The sequence below is a fragment of the Heteronotia binoei genome, chromosome 4 (assembly GCF_032191835.1).
Source record: "Heteronotia binoei isolate CCM8104 ecotype False Entrance Well chromosome 4, APGP_CSIRO_Hbin_v1, whole genome shotgun sequence".
Taxonomy (NCBI): domain Eukaryota; kingdom Metazoa; phylum Chordata; class Lepidosauria; order Squamata; family Gekkonidae; genus Heteronotia; species Heteronotia binoei.
In genome coordinates, this window is record NC_083226.1 from 17,766,434 (window position 1) to 17,787,474 (window position 21,041).

At 47.8% G+C, this 21,041-nt stretch overlaps 2 protein-coding genes and 1 non-coding gene across 3 annotated transcripts in view; 1 reads left to right on the plus strand and 2 right to left on the minus strand.

Moving 5' to 3' along the window:
• WDR3 (WD repeat domain 3) overlaps positions 1-21,041 on the plus strand; it is a 418,951-nt gene that overhangs the window by 92,708 nt on the left and 305,202 nt on the right. The gene's annotated exons all lie outside the window — the stretch shown is intronic.
• The window catches only part of SPAG17 (sperm associated antigen 17), a 154,037-nt gene that overhangs the window by 17,325 nt on the left and 115,671 nt on the right, over positions 1-21,041 (minus strand). Inside the window, exons 36-44 of the mRNA XM_060236319.1 lie at positions 18,880-19,062; positions 17,977-18,090; positions 16,243-16,288; positions 11,370-11,460; positions 10,043-10,096; positions 7,988-8,090; positions 5,359-5,479; positions 2,111-2,215; positions 511-686 (exon numbers count right to left, since the gene is read on the minus strand). Coding sequence (XP_060092302.1) covers positions 511-686; positions 2,111-2,215; positions 5,359-5,479; positions 7,988-8,090; positions 10,043-10,096; positions 11,370-11,460; positions 16,243-16,288; positions 17,977-18,090; positions 18,880-19,062 — 993 coding nt within the window. The remainder of the gene's footprint in view (positions 1-510; positions 687-2,110; positions 2,216-5,358; positions 5,480-7,987; positions 8,091-10,042; positions 10,097-11,369; positions 11,461-16,242; positions 16,289-17,976; positions 18,091-18,879; positions 19,063-21,041) is intronic.
• Positions 16,470-16,536, minus strand: TRNAT-CGU (transfer RNA threonine (anticodon CGU)). Its single transcript has one exon. It is a non-coding gene; the product is annotated as a tRNA-Thr (tRNA).

Sequence of the window (21,041 nt, forward strand, 5' to 3'; positions counted from 1 at the left end):
AAAATACTGATTCACTTCACTGTAAACTCCCAGAAAAATATATTGACTTTATGTTGTATTAATCCCTTTTTTAAACAGTACTAATACTGTCAACATTGGACGTAGCTTACTTTTGTTGGTTGTTTTTTGTAAGGTTTGACTATTGTTTGTATGAATTTTTATTTATAATAATGGTAAAGGTAGTCACCTGTGCAAGCACCAGTCATTTCTGACTCTGGGGTGACGTCACATAATGACAGACTTTTTCATGGCAGCCCTTTTTACGGGGTGGTATGCCATTGCCTTCCCCAATCATCTACACTTTTCCCCCAGCAAGCTGGGGACTCATTTGACCGACCTCGGAAGGATGGAAGGCTGAGTCAACCTGGAGCCGGCTACCTGAAAAACCAGCTTCCGAAAACAAAGACAACAAAGATTAAAATGCAAAAAAAAAAAAGTGATAACTTGTGCTGTAGGATCACAATTTGTTTCACGGCTGTGGTCAGAAGTGGAGGCAGGAAGGTGGTTTACCTTCTTACTGTAAAAAGCTTCTCGCTTGGTTTCCTCGATGTAGGAGGGCAATTGCACCTTCCCTTTTCTCGGGAATCCTGCAGCATTCACTAGCAGAGACCGGAGGGGTGGTTTGAAGAAATACGCCGATAAATTGTCACCTTCATCTGATGAGCAAGAAAAGAGATGTGATTTCTCTTATGAGTGCAGTTCTACAGTTCTTGTGCGAGCAGACAGAAGGGAGCCAAGGGAAAGAAGCGAACTTCTGGACTCTTGACTGTTCTTGATTTTAGAAAAGCTTCTATTAAAAAAAAAAAAAAAAGCTCAATTCCAGCTTCAGTTTGCGTTTACAGTGTGCCTCAGAGACGTTACCCGCCGACGAGACTCAGATGAAGTGCCGGGAAAAGGGTCTTTTTCACAGATTGATGTTTCCCAGTGAGTGAGCATCAGTCAGAGATCTCCTGGGCCTATAGTTTGATCCTGAGAAACAGCAGTGTTGGACGTAGCCAAATGCCCAACAAATCTCTCCGTGACAAATACTCAAATATAAAATGCGTTTATGAATTACAAATAGTTCAGTTTCACACACACACACACACAAAACTGCATTCCTCATCCATGACATAATATAAAATCAATCTCTACGCCCAGTCGTATAAATACGTCCCTTCTCACATACCATTACTACTACCACAGTGCATCACAGGTCCATACAAACAGCAGAACAGATGGCATTTCAAGATGCTTGTCCGTATCCTAAATAGCACAGTAGACGGCTGACAAAAGTAATGGTTTATATCGAATGGATTACGGGTCTACTAATCTAGTGGAAAGGGTTGCCAGGTCCTGCCTTTTCCCCAAAGGGGGATTTCGGGAGGTGTTCCAAGAGCGGGCGGGGCCTTTCCAATGTGATGACATCACACACAGAAGTGAGGCCATGTTAGGGAGTGGTGCCCACATGCCTGAACTCCCAAGTGGCAAATTCACCCCTGGAGCTCAGGTACACCCCCCCCCCCACTTATTACAAACAACATTTAAGGGAACCCCCTCCATGCCCAAAATGTTAGGGAGGAAGCAACGCCTCTTCCCCATCTGCCCCCCCCCCAACTGGTCCTGCAACTTTGTGGGGCTGCCTCCTCCCCCTGAACAGGGGAGCTGGAAAGGGAGGGGAAAGTGGCCTCCGGGTATGCCCAAGAGCACCCCCCTGCGAGCCCCGTGAGGGAATCTCCCAGCGGGCGCACCCACCCTTCGTTCCTCCTCCTCCATGTGCTGTGCACTCTAGGGCCAGGGGCACAGGAGGAGGCGAGGGGCGTGGCTCATCTTGCTGCTGGCGGCAGCAGCTGACCGCCCTGCGCTGAGTGGGACCAGCTGGGCTGGGCCTGGCTGGAGTTCCACAGCAGTGCTGGGGAGGAGAAGGGAAGGCAAGCAGGCGCTGGAGAGGAGAAGCCCAGGGAAGGCAGGCCGGCCTGTGGAGACCCTGAGTCCCGTGGGGGGCACCCAATTTGGTGCCCCCCAGAGACCGGTGCTGTAGGCAGCTGCCTATTTTGCCTAATGGCAGGGCCAGCCCCATGTACTGCACAAGTATATCTGCCTTTTCCAACTACCCTGCTGGACACTTTACCGTGTGAGGGGGGATCTGGAAAGATTTCGGCACGGACTGAAGAGATCCACGAGAGATTGAAGAGGTCGTCGGAATATTGTTTGGAGATGGAGTTGTTTTGGATTTCTGGAAAGAGATAAGTGGCTTTTTTTTTGATAAAGCAAGGACATGCAATTGTACAAAGAGATCTTTCTGATGATACAGGAGAATACTAGCGAAGAGTCACATGTCAGGAAATGAAGCCGTTTTCTGGCTTCCATTTAATGGGTGGCATGGCACACATTTACGTCAAAATTCTCTGACACAGAGGATGGTGCAGGACCTACCGGTTGTATTCTCAACACTTCCCAGCCAGTGAGAGAGAAATCTGGGGCTCAGTTTTGTTTCCATTTCCATTGCTTTGCAGGAATAAGATCATTGTTTTTCATTTAATGTGGCAATTATAATGAAGGGTATTTCTCGGCAACACTGCTATGAGCAGCTGTCGTCATCCTATACCCCGTCGCCTACCAGTGTACACATTCATGTATATGAAAAGCTGTTTTTGAGATACCTGGAGCTAGGCATGGGCATGGAATGCAAAAATGGTGGTTTGAGCGATTGCCCTGAACTTGGGGGTTCATTTTTGTGACCTGTCCGGTTGCCCTAACTGGTTCATGGTTCGTTATTTGGTTTGGTTCGGGAGATGTAAAACTCACCGGAAATATTCAGCAGGCTCTCCTTCACCCGCTCTCCAAGTTTGGTGACCATTGGATTTGGAATGTCTGAGTCATAGTCCCCCAAAGCTGATGCTTCCAGGAAAGCTCAGCTTTAGTTCTCCATGGTGAAAACTAACTCTTCTGTGTTTGTGCTGCAGTGAAAAGTGAAAGCAGCAGAGTCAGGGAATTTGCTCCCGTAGGACAGAATGGGAGTTCCATAGTTGGTTCCCAGAGCCACCGATCAAGCTATGGACAACTGCTATGGGTGTTTCTAGGGCTCCCAGAAGTCCATCCCTACCGCTGCATAGGAATTGATTGAATCGGCACCAGGCTGCCTGGGAAAATGAACTGCAAAGATGAACCAAACATGGCACAAGCAAATGAACCAGTTCAGAATGAACCACGAACCAGCCCATTTTGAGCATGAATTGTGATTCGTGGTTCAGTTCATTCCCATCTCTACCTGGAACCCTTGAAGAAGTCACCACAAGGAGTTTAACAAAACAAATAATTGTGTGTGTGTGTAACAACTTTAATTCATACTACATAGTGAAAATTTTCATTAAAACCAGGCCTGTTCTAGCATAACGGCCTTCCTCAGTGGTATAGAGAAATTAAAAATCAGTTCTGATCTGTCCCTAAAAAACAATTCACTAGAAGTAAGGACAATTTGGTAAGTAGGTGATGGTATACATTTGGATGTAGAACGATGACAACTGCTCATAGCAATGTAGGCAAAATATACAGTTCATTATAATTGCCATATTAAATGAAGAACAATGACCTTATTCCTGCAAAGCAATGGGGGAAAAAAACCCAAGAAGTAAGAACAATTTGTTAATTAAATAAATCCCTCTTCATTTCTGGGATGCATCAGGACCATCAAATTGAAGGCACTCCGGATAACTTCATGTTACATGTTCGTCCATGTGCGGGAAGCAAATTCTTGCATGTGGACACTTAGGTATTTAATTGGAAGTTACTCTGACCTTGAGTATACAAATCTTAGGACGAGGAATACCTTCAATGTGCATTTACCCTGTGTAGACCACTCAGCGACTGTGGGCTCAAAATGCCTGTGAGTTAATTGGTGATGGAAAATGCCGTCCAGTCGCAGCCGACTTACGATGTTCCTGTAGGGTTTTCAAGGCAAGAGGCTAACAGAGACAGTTCACCATTGCCTTCTTCTGTGTAGCAACTCTGGAATTCCTTGGTGACCTCCCATCCAAATGCTAACCAGGGCTGACCCTGCTTAGCTTCCAGATCTGATGAGATAGTGCTAGCTTGGGTCAACCAGGTTAGGGCTACGGTTGATTGCCCTACCCAAGGCTTCTCTGTTGTAGCAGGAACTCCTTTGCATATTAGGCCACACCCCTCTGATGCAGCCAATCCTCCAAGAGCTTACAGTAGGCCCTGTAAGAAGAGCCCTGTAAGCGCTTGGAGGATTGGCTATTTCATGGGGGTGGTGGTGGCCTAATATGCAAATGAGTTCCTGCTACAAAAAAAAAAACCCTGGTCCTGCCCCAAAGAAAAGACCACTGTGGAAAAAGGAAGAGTTGTATTTTCCATGGATTCCAGTTCTCAGCGGGGGGAGTCTGAGTCAGTTTGGTGTAGTGGTTAAGTGTGTGAACTCTTATCTGGGAGAACTGGGTTTGACTCCCCACTCCTCCACTTGCAGCTGCTGGAATGGCCTTGGGTCAGCCATAGCTCTGGCAGAGGTTGTCCTTGAAAGGGCAGCTGCTGTGAGAGCCCTCTCAGCCCCACCCACCCCACAGGGTGTCTGTTGTGGGGGAGGAAGGGAAAGGAGATTGTGAGCCGCTCTGAGACTCTTTGGAGTGAAGGGCGGAATATAAATCCAATATCTTCTTCATCTTCTTGAGCCTTCCCTTCCACTGATTTCCAGGGGAAATTACACTTGGCCTGATGACTGCGTTAGCCAGAATGACACTGTATCAGTTTTGGGGTGATCCTCCACTGTGGAGCATGTCCCTTCAGTGCTCAACTGGTCTTGTATGAGCAGAAGCATCTACTGCTGGAGGAACGCACTGTGCAGCAGATTATTTTGTCCCTACAACAAAAGCAAGGCTTGGAATCCAAGCCCTTGTGTCCGAACATGCTGCTGATAAAGGTAAAATGTGGATTTGCTGAATTCAGGGTTTTTCTGTCTAGCACAGGGGTGGCCAAACTGTGGCTCAGGAGCCACATGTGACTCTTTCACACACATTGTGTGGCTCTTGAAGCCCCCACCAGAGAAGGCATTTGTTTCTTTACATCACTTCTCCAGCCAGCAGCTTGGAGGATGCATTTAAAGTTAAAGTTGCTTTCTTTCCACCTCCACCTCCCTCCTCCATTTTCCTTCCTTCCTTCCTTCCTTCCTTCCTTCCTTCCTTCCTTCCTTCCTTCCTTCCTTCCTTCCTTCCTTCCTTCCTTCCTTCCTGTCTTGTGGCTCTCAAACATCCAATCTTTGTGTCTTGCAGCTCTCAGATATCTGATGTTTATTCTTTGCGGCGCTTACATTAAGCAAGTTTGGCCACCCCTGATCTAGCGGGTAGAATCAAACTCAGGTTTTACCTAAGCTGCTTTCAGTAGTTTTAGTTTCACAGGACTGTGTAATGGTTTCCAACAGGCACGCTTTCTTTGATGGCTTTGGAAACGGCGGGAGCATTTTCGAAAGCTGTTTGAAGTCTGAAGTCTGGAAGAAACAATGAGACAAAAAATATTATGGCAGTGTTCTTATTAATAAAGAAAAAAATAAAAGCAACAGAGACAACCAACTGGGATTTTCCAGCATTGTTCATTTGTTGTTTAAGAGAGAATAGTTGTATACATACTGGAAGCGTCAGAGAAGTGTGATCGAGGGAACTGGCAAAGGAAGCTCTGGCTCTTTCCCTCCCTCCCCCAGGGGATGAGGAGGGGGCGGAGCCACAGCCAACAGAAGGAAAAGGGGTTTGACTCTTTGGCTCTTGTGTGATTGAGGAAGCCTGGCAAAGCAAGCTGTGATGTAGAAGGAAGCAAGAGAGAGGGAGAAGAAAGCAGAATTGCTTGAGGGCCTGATGGGAACCCTTTGGGACCTGATTTGGCTCCTGGGTGTAGTGGAAATTAGATAAGTGGTGAGCCGTACAGCCCCTCTCCATGTGAATGGCAGTCCCAGGACAGCAGGGGGTTAAGTCCTACACAGCATTGTAAATGAAGAACACCTGGGATGGGAGAGCTGTGTAGATAAGCAGGCAACTTTGGAGAGAGGGTGGTGGCGGTTTTAGCAGCAGCTTTGGAAGGTGGTGGCTTCAGACAGCAGAGGGAGAACAGCTTCAGGCACAGAAGACAGCTCGGGAGTGAAGAGGTCTCAGCAAGGCAGGACAAACTTCTAAGCCAGGGGTGTCGAACTCATTTGTTATGAGGGCCAGATGTGACATAAATGAGACCTTGAGGGGCTGGGCCATGTCGGGTTGGGCCAAGCCATGTCAGGCCGGGCCATGTGTGTACCTATTTAAGATTAGGTAGCAGAGATATAAATTTTATAAAGAACACAGACAAACACAAATATATATTTTAAAACAACTATATAAAACAACAATATATATTTTAAAACATGCTTAAAAAGTTAGCACTCGGTCTTAAGGAGTCTTTCTTTGTATTTATCCCAGGGGATCCAGGGAATTGGGCAAAAGAAGCTCTGGCTCTTTCCTTCCTTCCCCAGGGGACTGGGTGGGGGGGGGAGCCTCAGCCAATGGAGAAAATTGAGGTTTTGCTCTGTAGCTCCTGAGCAATTGAGCAAGCCTGGCAAAGCAAGCTGTTATGCAGAAGGAAGCAAGAGAGAGGGAGAGGGAAGTAGATGACAGCCAGTTGCTTGGGGGCCTGATAGGAGCCTTCCGGGGGCCTGTTTTGGCCCCTGAACTGCATGTTTGACACTCCTGTTCCAAGCTGTATGCAAGCTGTAGAGAAACCCTGCACTCCAGGGTTACACACACACAGACACACACACACACACACACACTGTGGCTAATAGCCACTGATGGACCATATTTTTATCTAAACCCCTCTTGAAGGTGGCTATGCTTGTGGCCGCCACTACCTCCTGTGGCAGTGAATTCCACATGTTAATTACCCTTTGGGTGAAGAAGGACTTCCTTTTATCCGTTTTAACCTGTCTGCTCAACAATTTCATCGAATGCCCACGAGTTCTTGTATTGTGAGAAAGGGAGAAAAGTACTTCTTTCTCTACTTTCTCCATCCCATGCATTATCTTGTAAACCTCTATCATGTCACCCCGCAGTCAACGTTTCTTCAAGCTAAAGAGTCCCAAGCGTTTCAACCTTTCTTCATAGGGAAAGTGTTCCAGCCCTTTAATCATTCTAGTTGGCCTTTTCTGGACTTTCTCCAATGCTATAATCTCCTTTTTGAGGTGCGGCGACCAGAACTGCACACAGTACTCCAAATGAGACCGCACCATCGATTTAAACAGAGGCATTATGATACTGGCTGATTTGTTTTCAATTCCCTTCCTAATAATTCCCAGCATGTTGGCCTTTTTTATTGCAAACGCACACTGTCTTGACATTTTCAGTGAGTTATCTACCACGACCCCAAGATCTCTCTCTTGGTCAATCTCTGCCAGTTCACATCCCATCAACTTGTATTTGTAGCTGGGATTCTTGGCCCCAATGTGCATTACTTTGCACTTGGCCACATTGAACCGCATCTGCCACGTTGACGCCCACTCACCCAGGCTCAACAGATCACTTTGGAGTTCCTCACAATCCTCTCTGGTTCTCACCACCCTGAAGAATTTAGTGTCATCCGCAAACTTGGCCACTTCATTGCTCACTCCCAACTCTAAATCATTTATGAACAAGTTAAAGAGCATGGGACCCAGTACCGAGCCCTGCGGCACCCCACTGCTTACCGTCCTCCACTGCGAAGACTGCCCATTTATACTCACTCTCTGCTTCCTATTAGCCAGCCAGTTTTTGATCCACAAGAGGACCTGTCCTTTTACTCCATGACTCTCAAGCTTTCTAAGGAGCCTTTGATGAGGAACTTTATCAAAAGCTTTCTGGAAGTTGTGACCCCCTAGCTTGGGGTCAGGCCCCTGAGTTCAGATCCTGTATGGTCCACCCATATGAACAGCTGTAGAAACCATGGAAACAGCCTGTTTCGCTGAGATGGGGGGCTTGTGCCATTTCCGTATTCACCGCATTACCTTCTTCTGCAAAAACTCTATGCCGAATTCCGATCTGAAATAAGGGGGGATATCTTTGTTCCTCAAGCACATGAGACACTTCTTCCCATCCTCGATTTCCTGCCTACAAAGTTTTAGAGACGGAGGAAAAGAAGAAAAACCTGTAACTGCCATGGTTTCACGTTGTTGTCGAACTGCGTACTAAATGTCCGCGTCCATCTTTACAATGTTAGAAAAAAAAAACTGGTGTCATTACCAATACTTCTAAGTTGTGGAGTCTTGTGAGCAAAAATTCTAGTTTGTGAGCTACTGGCATTACAGTTGTGAGCCACTGCATAAATTAGCTTGTTCTGGGGCCATTTTTCCTGTGTTAAGACAAAAATCTGTGAACAGGAAGCTAAAATACTGTGAGCTAGCTCACACTAACTCAGCGAACATTACTAACAGTACCAAAACTATAGAAGAAGGAAACAGAGAGATTATGTTAGTGTCTTCACAGTATATGTGGGCACTTTTTTCTTACTTTTATTTATTTATTTAATATATTTCGGCCACCCTCTCCCAGCAAGCCAGGCTCAGAGCGGTGTACAACGTAGGCATAAAAATAACTTATAAACAAATTAAAAGCCAGTAACAAGAAGTGTAACAGACGATGGCACAAAAGCCAGCAGCATCGCCAGGGCTTTTTTTTGTAGAAAAAGCCCAGCGGGAACTCATTTGCATATTAGGCCACATCCCCTGACATCACCATTGTTTCACACAGGGCTTTTTGTGTAGAAGAAGCCCGGCAGGAACTCAGTTGCATGTTAGGCCACATCCCCTGACACCAAGCCAGCTGGAACTGTGATCCGGTGCGTTCCTGCTCAGTAAGTCATGGTTTATTGAGGGATCTGAATTGGGCAATGCATCGTCTCTGTGGTTTGTTTTCTTGTATACAAACAAGCAGGGTGTTTGTTTTTTTTTTAGCAAGAACGCATAAAAAGCCCTGCGTGAAACAATGGTGATGTCAGGGGTGTGTGGCCTAATATGCAAATGAGTTCCTGCTGGGCTTTTTCCTACAAGAAAAGCCCTGAAAACAAGGATGCCGAACTAGAGTTAAACTATTCAGAATCCTGGCTTGCAGACAAGAGAATAAACCAGTTTGTCGTTCTGCCTTATTTGGATGTTGCTACAAAATACAGCTGGCTCCGCATCACACGCAACAGGAAAAAGGCCGGGGCACATGAGCCGGAGGACGTAGTGGTTGGCTGGCACCCAAAAAGTCTAAATACGGCCACAGGCACCAGGATTTATTTCATTCATTCATTCATTCATTCATTCATTCATTCATTCATTCATTCATTCATTCATTCATCATTCATTCATTTGAAATTGGTTTTCCTGGGAAGAGGGGATATGAGTATGAACAAGGAGAGGTCCTTCAAGGGAGTAAAGGCGACTTTCAGCAGCTTCATTATAGAAGGAAAATGTTCCTTACGAGTAGGTAAAAGCTTTCAAACATATATAAAAATTGAACAAAGACAGTGATGAAGCCACTAGTTGCCACAGGAGCCTTAGGGTTGGTAACGCAGGGTAAATATCTTACATTTTAAAGTAAGTACAGCAATAAGAGATGTGTCATTTTCTGTTTGAGACTGATGACGACTGTAGAATTTACACTGCAGCAGAAGAAGAAGACCGCAGGTTTATACCCCGCCTTTTTCTCCGAATCAGAGACTCTGAGAGGCTTACAATCTCCCATATCTTCTCCCCCCACAACAGACACCCTTTGGGGTGGGTGGGGTTGAGAGAGCTCTCCCAGAAGCTGCCCTTTCAAGGACAACTCCTACGAGAGCTATGGCTGACCCAAGGCCATTCCAGCAGCTGCAAGTGGAGGAGTGGGGAATCGAACCCGGTTCTCCCAGATAAGAGTCCACGCACTTAACCACGACACCAAACTGGCTCTCAAAAGGCAGCACCAGAACGCTTGATTCAAAGTTTACAGGCTTCTCTGTACGCTTCTCTCCCCCCACTCTCCAATCCGTCAGGCAGCGAGTGGCTTCTGAGTTTTACCCCAAGAGGTTTTTTTCCCATTACCTGTTCTGTGCCAATTTGATCTGCCAGGAAGTTACCTTCTCCGCCTCTTCCTGACTGCACGAGGGGAAATGAAAAAGACTATAAAACATCATTTCGTTAAATATGAAGCATATACAGAATAACACGAGAAAGGTTTTTCAAGCAAGGCTGCAATCGCATCAAATCATTTCTACAACTGGCTTAGCCAACGACACCTGTGACTAAAACAGATCCGAGTGACCTTTTTTTTTTTAAAAAAAACCAAAACCCTCTAAGGGCATTTTTAACACCACCTTTTCATGTTTTTGCCAGGACGCTGATGAAACTTTAGAAAGCAGGTTACCCACTGTAATGTCAAGAGGTTTCCTCGCTGTGCCGATGCAACACAGCAGCAATGAGGCTTCCTCGTGGCAGGTTTAAAAGTGTTGAAATACTATTCTAGCCAATCTGGAAGTTTACCCCTTATGGGTTGAAGACATTTATTGTATGTTCTCATCCCTCCTTCCCCCTTCCCCTTTTCCTGTTCTCACCTAATAATAATAATAATAATAACGTTTTATTTATATCTCGCCCTCCCCGCCGAGGCAGGCTCAGGGCGGCTAACAACGTATCATTACGATAAATTATACAACAGGTATTAAAAACAGCATTTAACCTTAAAAACACTCCAGTTTAAAATTAAACATTAAATATTTCTGGTGCTATTCCATCAGTAGATATGATGGCAGATCTCATTTAAGGCGAATCCATCAAGCGTTTAGTCCGGCAAAGGCCATCCTAAAAAGGATGGTCTTGCAGGCCCTGCGGAACTGTTCGAGGCTCCGCGGGGCCCGCACTTCTTCCGGGAGCTGGTTCCATAGGTGTGGCGCTGCAACAGAGAAGGCTCGTAAACGGGTGTTCTGTAGTTTTGCCTCCTTCGGCCCAGGGATAGTCAGTTGGTTCTTCCCCGCTGACCTCAGCGCTCTCTGGGGTTCATATGGGGAGAGACGGTACCTCAGGTAGGCAGGTCCTCGACCATATAAGGCTTTAAAGGTAATAACCAGCACTTTGTAATGAACCCGGTATGCGACCTTCCCTTTGGCTCCCACCCCCGATTATACCTATATAACAACATTTATCGAAAGAAAGGTTTGAGCCAAAGGGATATTTGCACTACATATCTATTTAATAAACAGCTACCTAAATAACAAAAAGTTGCTCAGCAAAGTGGAAAATAGAGGTAAGAACCACTCCAAGAGCACAATAGCACACCTCCCGCTTCAAGTGAACAATAACCGTAGCTCATCCCTGCTTCTCCGATCCTCGCTATGATGTTGTGCCAGCATTCCACCCCACCAAATGCTCTTACCAGAATCTCTGCCAATATTCTTCTGTCCTCTTTGGTGGAAGAGTTTGGAAGTGCGAAGACAAGGCTTGCTCGTACAGTTCGGCGATCTGAGCTGTGAAACCACGAGGGGATTTCAGTTCAAGTTCAACAGAGCAGCCATAGGCTGTCACAGAACTCCTGCTTGTTGAAAAAAGAAGGTTGCTGCTTACCATAAACCCTTCCCCTCCCCTTGGAGACTGACGCCTTCTATCCGCTCTCTGAGATAAAACAGGCCCTCTGATGCGCAGAATCCGCGCCAGAGCTTTGGTTTAGACTACAATATGCCATCCGATTAGCAAAAAGTCGTTTAAAGCTGCCAACGAGCAGGAAGAGATGCCAAACTGACAGTCCTCTGAACAAGAGTGTCGAGCACAGCCTAAAGGACAAGCACAGGGGGCCACCTTACAGATGACTTCCAGGGAAGAACAGGGCCGGCTTGCCCACTAGGCAAACGAGGCGGTTGCCTAGGGCACCGGGGGGCACCAAATTGGGCTCCCCCCTGGTGCCCACGACAACCACCTAGTTTGATTGCCTGCCTGCCTCTCCTCCACCACTGCCGCCCACCCCCTCCCTTCCCTTACGCTTCACCCGCTCATGCCCCCTCCGGCGTGATCAGAGGAGTGCACCAAGGCTGGCCCTACTGGCTTCGATGCAGCCGGCACAGCATCTAATCCTTTGAAGTGCGCGGGGGAGAAGGCTCCACTCCCCATTACTTCCGGTTCCAGGAAGGAGGGGGGGAAGCCTTCTCCTGTGCACGCTTCAAAGGATTAGATGGCATGCCGCCCGCATTGAAGCTGGTACAGCCCAGCCTTGGCATGGCGTGCTCTGATGGGGGGAACGACGAAGCGCAGCAGTGCATTGCAGCGCTGTGGAGGAAGGGGGGGGGGTGACCGGCAGGCACGAAGCCTGCCTGGGGCATCATGCACCCTAGAGCTGGTGCTGGGGAAGAACATGTTTTCAGAGCTGCAGAGGTGATGGCCTTAATCCTAAAAGGATGGGCAGCAATAGGCTCTGAATGGTGCTTGGGAGGTGAAGCAAATCCGTCTAGCAAGAGACCGTGAGGAAAGCCTGCCCGGAGAAGAGTTCTTGAATGAGATGAACATGGACCCTCCGTGCACTGAGAGCAGGCCTTTATTGTCTCCCTGACATCCAGCTTCAGATACTGGAATTGTTAGGATTGTATCATACAACGGTATGGTAGCAGTCATTGCATCCACTCAAAGGCCATCGCAATCAATCACCAAGCAGATAAAGCATAAATAACATCATTATTCTCTTGTTAAGCCTTTGGGATGATTTACAATTAACACGGCCCCAAAAGGAGCTCCTTTCAGTTATGTTCACAGCAGCGAATGACTTCCAAGCAGAAATCACCTTCCTTGCCCTCGATTTCTACATGGTTGACTAAAGCTGGTGGGGATATTTTCCGCTCAACAAAATAGCGAGTAACAAATCTTATACGGGTGCGCTTCAAACTTGCAAGCCTTTTTTTACAGAAATGGGAACCTTTTCTCACTTCAACCCACTCCCTCTCTATGCCTACTGCAGAATGTCTTTCTATAATAGCATTGCACTGACCTTACTTGCTCTCCCCCTCCCCGCCCTTTTGTTTTTGTTTCGTTGTGAGTGTGAGCGTGTGTTTATATGTGTATGTGTTTTGTCTCGACAAGGCCTTATTCTATGCACATGCTTAATCAGTGGCGGGCTGGGTCTAAAAACATTGGTTGCCAGGAGACATTGGGGGCCCACCCACAACTATAAGGTTATCATTTAATTTTTATAATAAATGAATACAATTTTCAAAAAATACGTAAGTGGAAAAAGGTACAATTAAAACTTTTGCAAAATAAATGCATATATATAAGTCATTAAAGTGTACATATATTGTACATTTTCCTGGCAGTATGCAGTAGATATTAAATGTAAATCCAGATTGCATTTTCTCCAGGGGAGCTGCTCTCTGCCAGCTGGAGATCAGTTGTCAAAGCGGGAGATCTCCAGGCCCCACCTGGAGGCTGGCAACCCTAAACACAACACACATTTTGGTTGCATTACAGTAATAATATTGGGATCTCTGTTATATTTTCAAGCTACTAAAAGGACATTAACGTTTTTAACACATTTTAACACTTTATCAGGGGCCCACTTGCCGTTGGGCAAACCGACACCCTGGCCAGTCCGCCGCTGTGCTTAATAGTAATAACCTCAATTGAAAGTTGACAGCCGTAGTCTAGTTTGAGCTTCAAAATCTGTTGGCATTTATTTATTTTTTATTGTATTGGATTGCTCAATATACGGAGAATATTTCATATGTATGGTTAATTAATATTTTAATAAACATTTTGAATTATTAAAAAAATAGCGTCATTAGAACATAAGAACATAAGAGAAGCCATGTTGGATCAGGCCAATGGCCCATCCAGTCCAACACTCTGTGTCACATAAGAACATAAGAGAAGCCATGTTGGATCAGGCCAATGGCCCATCCAGCCCAACACTCTGTGTCACACAAGAACATAAGAGAAGCCATGTTGGATCAGGCCAATGGCCCATCCAGCCCAACACTCTGTGTCACACAAGAACATAAGAGAAGCCATGTTGGATCAGGCCAATGGCCCATGCAGTCCAACAGTCTGTTCATGTGTGAGTATGTGCATGTGTGTGTGTACGTGTGCTCTATAAGAGTTAAGAACATAAGAGAAGCCATGTTGGATCAGGCCAATGGCCCATCCAGTCCAACACTCTGTGTCACATAAGAACATAAGAGAAGCCATGTTGGATCAGGCTAATGGCCCATCCAGCCCAACACTCTGTGTCACACAAGAACATAAGAGAAGCCATGTTGGATCAGGCCAATGGCCCATCCAGCCCAACACTCTGTGTCACATAAGAACATAAGAGAAGCCATGTTGGATCAGGCCAATGGCCCATCCAGTCCAACACTCTGTGTCACACAAGAACATAAGAGAAGCCATGTTGGATCAGGCCAATGGCCCATGCAGTCCAACAGTCTGTTCATGTGTGAGTATGTGCATGTGTGTGTGTATGTGTGCTCTATAAGAGTTAAGAACATAAGAACATAAGAGAAGCCATGTTGGATCAGGCCAATGGCCCATCCAGTCCAACACTCTGTGTCACACAGTGGCAAAAAATGTTATATATACACACACACTGTGGCTAATAGCCACTGATGGACCTCTGCTCCATATTTTTATCTAAAACCCTCTTGAAGGTGGCTATGCTTGTGGCTGCCACCACCTCCTGTGGCAGTGAATTCCACATGTTAATCACCCTTTGGGTGAAGAAGTACTTCCTTTTATCCGTTTTAACCTGTCTGCTCAGCAATTTCATTGAATGCCCACGAGTTCTTGTATTGTGAGAAAGGGAGAAAAGGACTTCTTTCTCTACTTTCTCCATACCATGCATTATCTTGTAAGCCTCTATCATGTCGCCCTGCATTAAAATAACCAGATCTAAAAGTACTTCTGTTCAGGGCCTAGGCGAGGCTAACTTCTGGAGCCCCTCCCTCCCTGCACTGATAACGTTACTGAGTCACTTAGGGGGCACCCACTTTGGCGCCCCCAGAAGGCCAGCGCCCTAGGTAATTGCCTAGCTTGCCCAGCGGCAGGACCAGCGCTGCTTATGTTAAAAAGAGTTCACTGTTCGGATGCAGCTTTCGTCCTGGCTGCCGAGGCAAACGGTAAGACTCTGTATGAAAAGAGCAAGCTGGTATCTGAGAGAAGAAACATCAGCTTTCCTGCTTCCTAGGAAGAGTTTAAGTCCGTCAAGAACACTGCTGGAAATCTGGTTCTAGGCTCTATGCGAAGAAGGCAGGACAGACTATAATGGGGCAAATCCTCTGGAAGTGAAATTCTGCATATAAAAAGGGGGCGCACTACTACCCCCCCTGACGAAGCTGCTGTTGACCATGAGCCAATGCTTGGATCTCCATAGGGCGGGCTGCTAATTTGCAGGGAAGGCAGGGGTGGAATTCTAGCGGGAGCTCCTTTACGTATTAGGCCACACCCCTGAATTAGCCAATCCTCCAAGAGCTCACAAGCAGTGTTCCCTCCAGCTCCCTCCAGATTTTTAACCTCCAGCTCACACATTTTTGTCCTAGCTCAGGAAAAATGGCCCCAGAGCACAATAATTGATGCAACAGCTCACAGCTTTAATGCCAGCAGCTCACCACTTTAATAACAGTAGCTCACAAAGTAGAATTTTTGCTCACAAGACTCTGCAGCTTAGAGGGAACATTGCTCACGAGGCTCTTTTTGGTAAGCTCCAGGAGGACTGGCTACATCAGGGGTGTGTGGCCTAATATGCAAAGGAGCTCCTGCTAGAATCCCACCCCTGAGGGAAGGTATAACAAAACCGCAAAACCGCTCTGTCTTCTGGAACTGGAGCCCAGAGACGAAGTAAGCGGGTCTGTGGCTGTTGGGTATTCATACTGGAATTGAACAAATTCAGAAATAGTCTTCGTTATATGATGTATAATATATGGTAGTGCACTGAACTGTTGCGTGCAGCTTTTTTGACATGGTTATCGCCAGGCTCCCACCTGGAGATTGGCAACCCCACCTCAGAGCTCCAGCTAACTGAAGCCATGTTCTGCCTCCTCTAATGACCCGCCTACATCAGTGCGCGGGCTTCTCACACTATCCAGGCCAGCCTTTACACAGTATTTATTGCACGCTGTATATTAAAGCGCCCGCTGTTTAAATTCTACATCAGTAATACATTACAGTTTCGAAGAAAGGAAAGAGCTACGAAAGCGGTAGGGGCAGATGAAGGCAGCCATTAAAGAAAAGGAGCATTTTAAGAATCCCAAGAGAAATAGAACCTTCATACTTACATCCACTGCTGAGATCTTCCGAAGATTCTTCTGCGCTCGGGAACGACTGCAACAAGCACAAAAAAAACTGAACACGATCCCGAATAACACCCGTTTTAAGACATATGAAGTTGCCTTCTACCGAATCAGACGCTGGGTCCATCAAAGTCATCTACGCAGACTGGCAACAGCTCTCCAGGGTCTCAAGCTGAGGTTTTTCACACCTATTTGCCTGGACCCTTTTTCGTTGGAGATGCCGGGGATTGAACCTGGGACCTTCTGCTTACGAAGCAGATGCTCTACCACTGAGCCACCGTCCCTCCTCTAAAGAAATATGAACGTATGAAGCTGCCTTCTACTGAATCGGACACTAGGTCCATCAAACTCAGTCTTGTCTACTCAGACACCAGAAGCTGACCCAAGGCCATTCCAGCAGCTGCAAGTGGAGGAGTGGGGAATCAAACCCGGTTCTTCCAGATAAGAATCCGCACACTTAACCACTACACCAAACTGCCTATGGTTGACCCAAAGTCATTCCAGCAGCTGCCGAGAAAGAATGGCATTTCCCTTCCCCAGAGTCCTCCGAGGGCGCTGGGGAAGCGAAGGGTCGAGTGTTCTTTCAGTTCTGAGGAGCTCCCCCGAGCCCCTAGAGCCGAGAAAGAATGACATTTCCCTTCCCCAGAGTCCTCCGAGGGCGCTGGGGAAGCAAATGGTTGAGTGTTCTTTCGGTTCTGAGGAGCTCCCCCGAACCCCCAGAGCTGAGAAAGAATGGCATTTCCCTTCCCCAGAGTCCTCCGAGGGCACTGGGGAAGCAAAGGGTCGAGTGTTCTTTCGGTTTTCAGGAGCTTCCCCGAACCCCCAGAGCCGAGAAAGAATGACATTTCCCTTCCCCAGAGTCCTCCGAGGACGCTGGGGAAGCAAAGGGTTGAGTGTTCTTTCGGTTCTGAGGAGCTCCCCCGAACCCCCAGAGCTGAGAAAGAATGGCATTTCCCTTCCCCAGAGTCCTCCGAGGGCACTGGGGAAGCAAAGGGTCGAGTGTTCTTTCGGTTTTCAGGAGCTTCCCCGAACCCCCAGAGCCGAGAAAGAATGACATTTCCCTTCCCCAGAGTCCTCCGAGGACGCTGGGGAAGCAAATGGTTGAGTGTTCTTTTGGTTCTGAGGAGCTCCCCCGAACCCCCAGAGCTGAGAAAGAATGGCATTTCTTTTCCCCGGAGTCCTATGAGGGTGCTGGGGAAGCAAAGGGCCGAGTGTTCTTTCGGTTCTCAGGAGCTCCCCCGATCCTCCAGAGCCGAGAAAGAATGGCATTTCCCTTCCCCAGAGTCCTCCGAGGGCGCTGGGGAAGCGAAGGGCCGAGTGTTCTTTTGGTTCTGAGGAGCTCCCTCGATCCCTCAGACCCAAAAGAGCGGCGCTTCTCGAGTGATCTGGCCCCACTCGGCTTTCCCGCACCGCGGGAGGGTCCAGCGAGGTGGGGGGGGGGCGTTCGCATGGTGGCTACTCAAGAGGGGCCCTCCATGCAAACGGGGCTCGATTTGGGCTGGCGCTGGGGGCCCTCCCCCACTGGAGGGTTGGGGGGGCGGAGCCTTGCCTGGGGTGGCAAAAATCTCAGGGCCAACCCTGATGGTGAGTAGCTTGAAGGATTGTTGTGAGGATAAAATAGAGGAGAGGAGAACATTGTGACCTGTTTTCAGCCAAGGAAGGAAGGAAGGAAGGAAGGAAGGAAGGAAGGAAGGAAGGAAGGAAGCCAACAGTCCTCACCATCACTAGTTTGAGAAGGTCTGCAGCATTTTTCCTCTCCTCTTCTGTTCTTGGATCCTTAATAACCATTTCTTGCATCTCATCTTCTTGCTTTATGACATTCTCTATGTACGCCTAACAGGGCAGTGAAAGAGGAATGGGAATACAGTGAACATTTATGTCTGTAACCAATGATTATTTCATCCTTTACATTCGCATGAATGTCAAAGTATAGCCATTTTGCACAGGATCAGTTCTACTGGAGCCAGATGGTACAATTCCAGGCTGAGAATCATTTCAGGCCTGATGGTGCTGCAGAAGGAAGTGTAAGAGCTTCTGTCCGAAATGTAAAAGAGTTACTATCAGAGTAATGAATAACCTGGCTCCCTAATATTTTGAGGCTGGCTCACTTCCCTTGGAAACCATTTTGTGGTTGGCTCCGCCTCTCACGGCAAGCATTTTGTGGCTGCGCCCAACATCCTGCATCAGAATTCCAAAGGCTCTCTCAATCATACAGTAGAGCTACTGAGCCAAGCCTCTCTTCTTTCTATTGGCAGGCTCAAAAAGGTTGGGGAGCTCTGCTGTGGACCAAACTTCTCAGAACTCCAGCATCATCTTTGATTTAGCAGCATTCAGTTTTAGTATTGATGGTTGTGAGGTGCCTAGGCAGCTTGTGGGTACGCAGCAGACCCTTATCTCCCACCGACTCATGACCCACAGTTGCGTTTTTGTGGCCCACGACTTGATCATGTGACATGACCTACAGCCTGTTTTTATTCCCCTCACACTTTCACTGTAAAAAGCATGCCATTAAATTTTGCGGGATTTTTTTTTTTTTTAAACTATGGGGAGGCGGCAGAACCCTACCTCTCAGTATTTGCAGAATTGGCCATTGTCTGTTTTATTCCAGTGGGTCTGCTTTACCTTGACAGAAAGCTGCAGTAGGATTCTCCTCTCGTCGCTCACTGGCTCGTACTGGATCAGTCGACGAATCTGGAGTACCTTTGGGTTTTTCTTTATGGGTGGAGGGGAAGTTGCTAACTCTTTAAATTCTATGTCCAGGCCTTTCCACGCACGCGTTCCAAAAGGAGGGCCTGGAATCTTTCTCTGAACCAGGACAAGGAGAAGACCAGATAACTAATCATTACGCATTAAGGGAGGGGGTGCCTTCTTACAACTACCCAGTGTACATAAGAACATAAGAGAGGCCATGCTGGATCAGGCCAGTGGCCTATCCAGTCCAACGCTCTGTGTCACAGAGTGACCAAAAAACCCAGGTGCCATCAGGAGGTCTGTCAGTGGGGCCAGGATACTAGAAGCCCTCCCACGGTTGCCCCTCCAAGCACCAAGAATACAGAGCTACAGAGCAAAGCCTCTATTTTCTCCATTGGCTGAGGCTCCTCCCTTGGGGAGGAAGGGGGGGAGGGAGAGCTTGCTTTGCCAGGCTCTCTCAATCGCACACCAGAGCTACTGAACCAAGCCTCTCTTCTTTCTGTTGGCTGAGATTCCTCCCCCTCCTGATCCCCCTGGGGAAGGAAGAAAAGAAACATTGCTTCCTTTGCCCAGCTCCCTGGATCCTATGGGAGAGATACAAAGAAAGCACCTTTAAGACCAAGGAGTGCTAATGGTTTAAGCATGCTTTATTTTAAGTTTTTTTTAAAAAAAGCCTTTGATTGTGTTTGTCTGTGTCCTTTATAAAGTTTATATCTCTGCTACCTGGCATGATATTTTATGACACGCATGGCCCAGACCAGCGCGGTCTGATTTATGTCAGATTTGGCTCTCATAATGAACTCGACACCACTGTGCTAGCTTGACTGGCAGTTGCCATTATTATTAGGCTACTGTTCAGGGAAGGGAATGAGATGACTTTCCCCAAGCCCCACTGCCTTCTAGATTTACTCCATTTCCTCTTCCCAAGATAGATAGTTCATACAATACTGCTAAGTTCAGAGAGCCCTGAGCATCTTCAAATGCTATACAACCCCAAAAGCCTGTGAAATAATCGCTGTCACAATCAAGCGTGGAGGAAACCAGGGGTCTTTTGGTAGCAGGAACTCCTTTGCATATAAGGCTCCACCCCCGATGTAGCCAATCCTCCAAGAGCTTACATGGCTGTTATTATGGGGGCCTACTGTAAGCTTTTGGAGGATTGGCTACATCAGGGGGGGGTGGCCTAATATGCAAAAGACAGGCCTCAGATCCATGTCACGGCTGGGGCCGGGTCAGGCAAAGTCCAGAGGCAGTCCGAGGTCTGTAGCCAGTAAGCAGGAGGGTCCGAGGCGCCAAATCCGAATCACTGTAGAAGTATCGCAGGTCTGAGGTCCAGAAGCCGAGGTCAGGGAGTCCAGAAGTCCAAAGCCAAAGTCAGGGAGTCAGGAACCAAAGTCAAGCCGGAGTGGATGCTAGAATGTCAGGGAGATGACTAGTTGCTTCCACAAAGCTTCCTCCCAAAGCCCACAGCTATATAGCCCTCTGCTGGCTGTTGCCCGTTTGGGCTAATTGCTGGCTCAGGGAGGCAGCCAGGATCCTGTTACCACTCAAGCATCCTTGCTCTTAGAAGGGCCAGAATCCTCTCAGAACTCAGGGCTCAGGGAGCGTCTTGCTTGTGAGCGTGCCGCCCTCCTCCGATCCCTGAGGTCCTGCCGGAGGCGGTCACGCACACGAGCCACCCGAGAGGGCGAGGCAGGGGGGCTGGGATCTTCTCCAGCAGGAGGCAGGGGCACTGGTGCAGGTGGCAGGGGCACAGTTTCCTCATCAGACTCAACTTCCTCTGAAGGGTCCCCAGCACCCATGACACTATCCCCCCCCCCAGGGCCCCCCTCCGTCGAGGGACCTGGAAGGTCGGGGTGGTCGTTGTGGAACTGGTGCACCAAGTCCGGGGCATGAAGATTGTCCTCGGGCTCCCAAGACCGGTCTTCTGGGCCGTATCCCTCCCAGTCCACCAGGTACTGGAGGCCTCCACGATGGTACCGGGAATCCAGGATCTGGCGCACCTCATATTCTTCCTCGTCATCCACCAACACTGGTGGTGGCGGCGGTGGGGAAGGAGTCCGAGCTGGGTCAGGGGGTGCAGCCGGAACAAG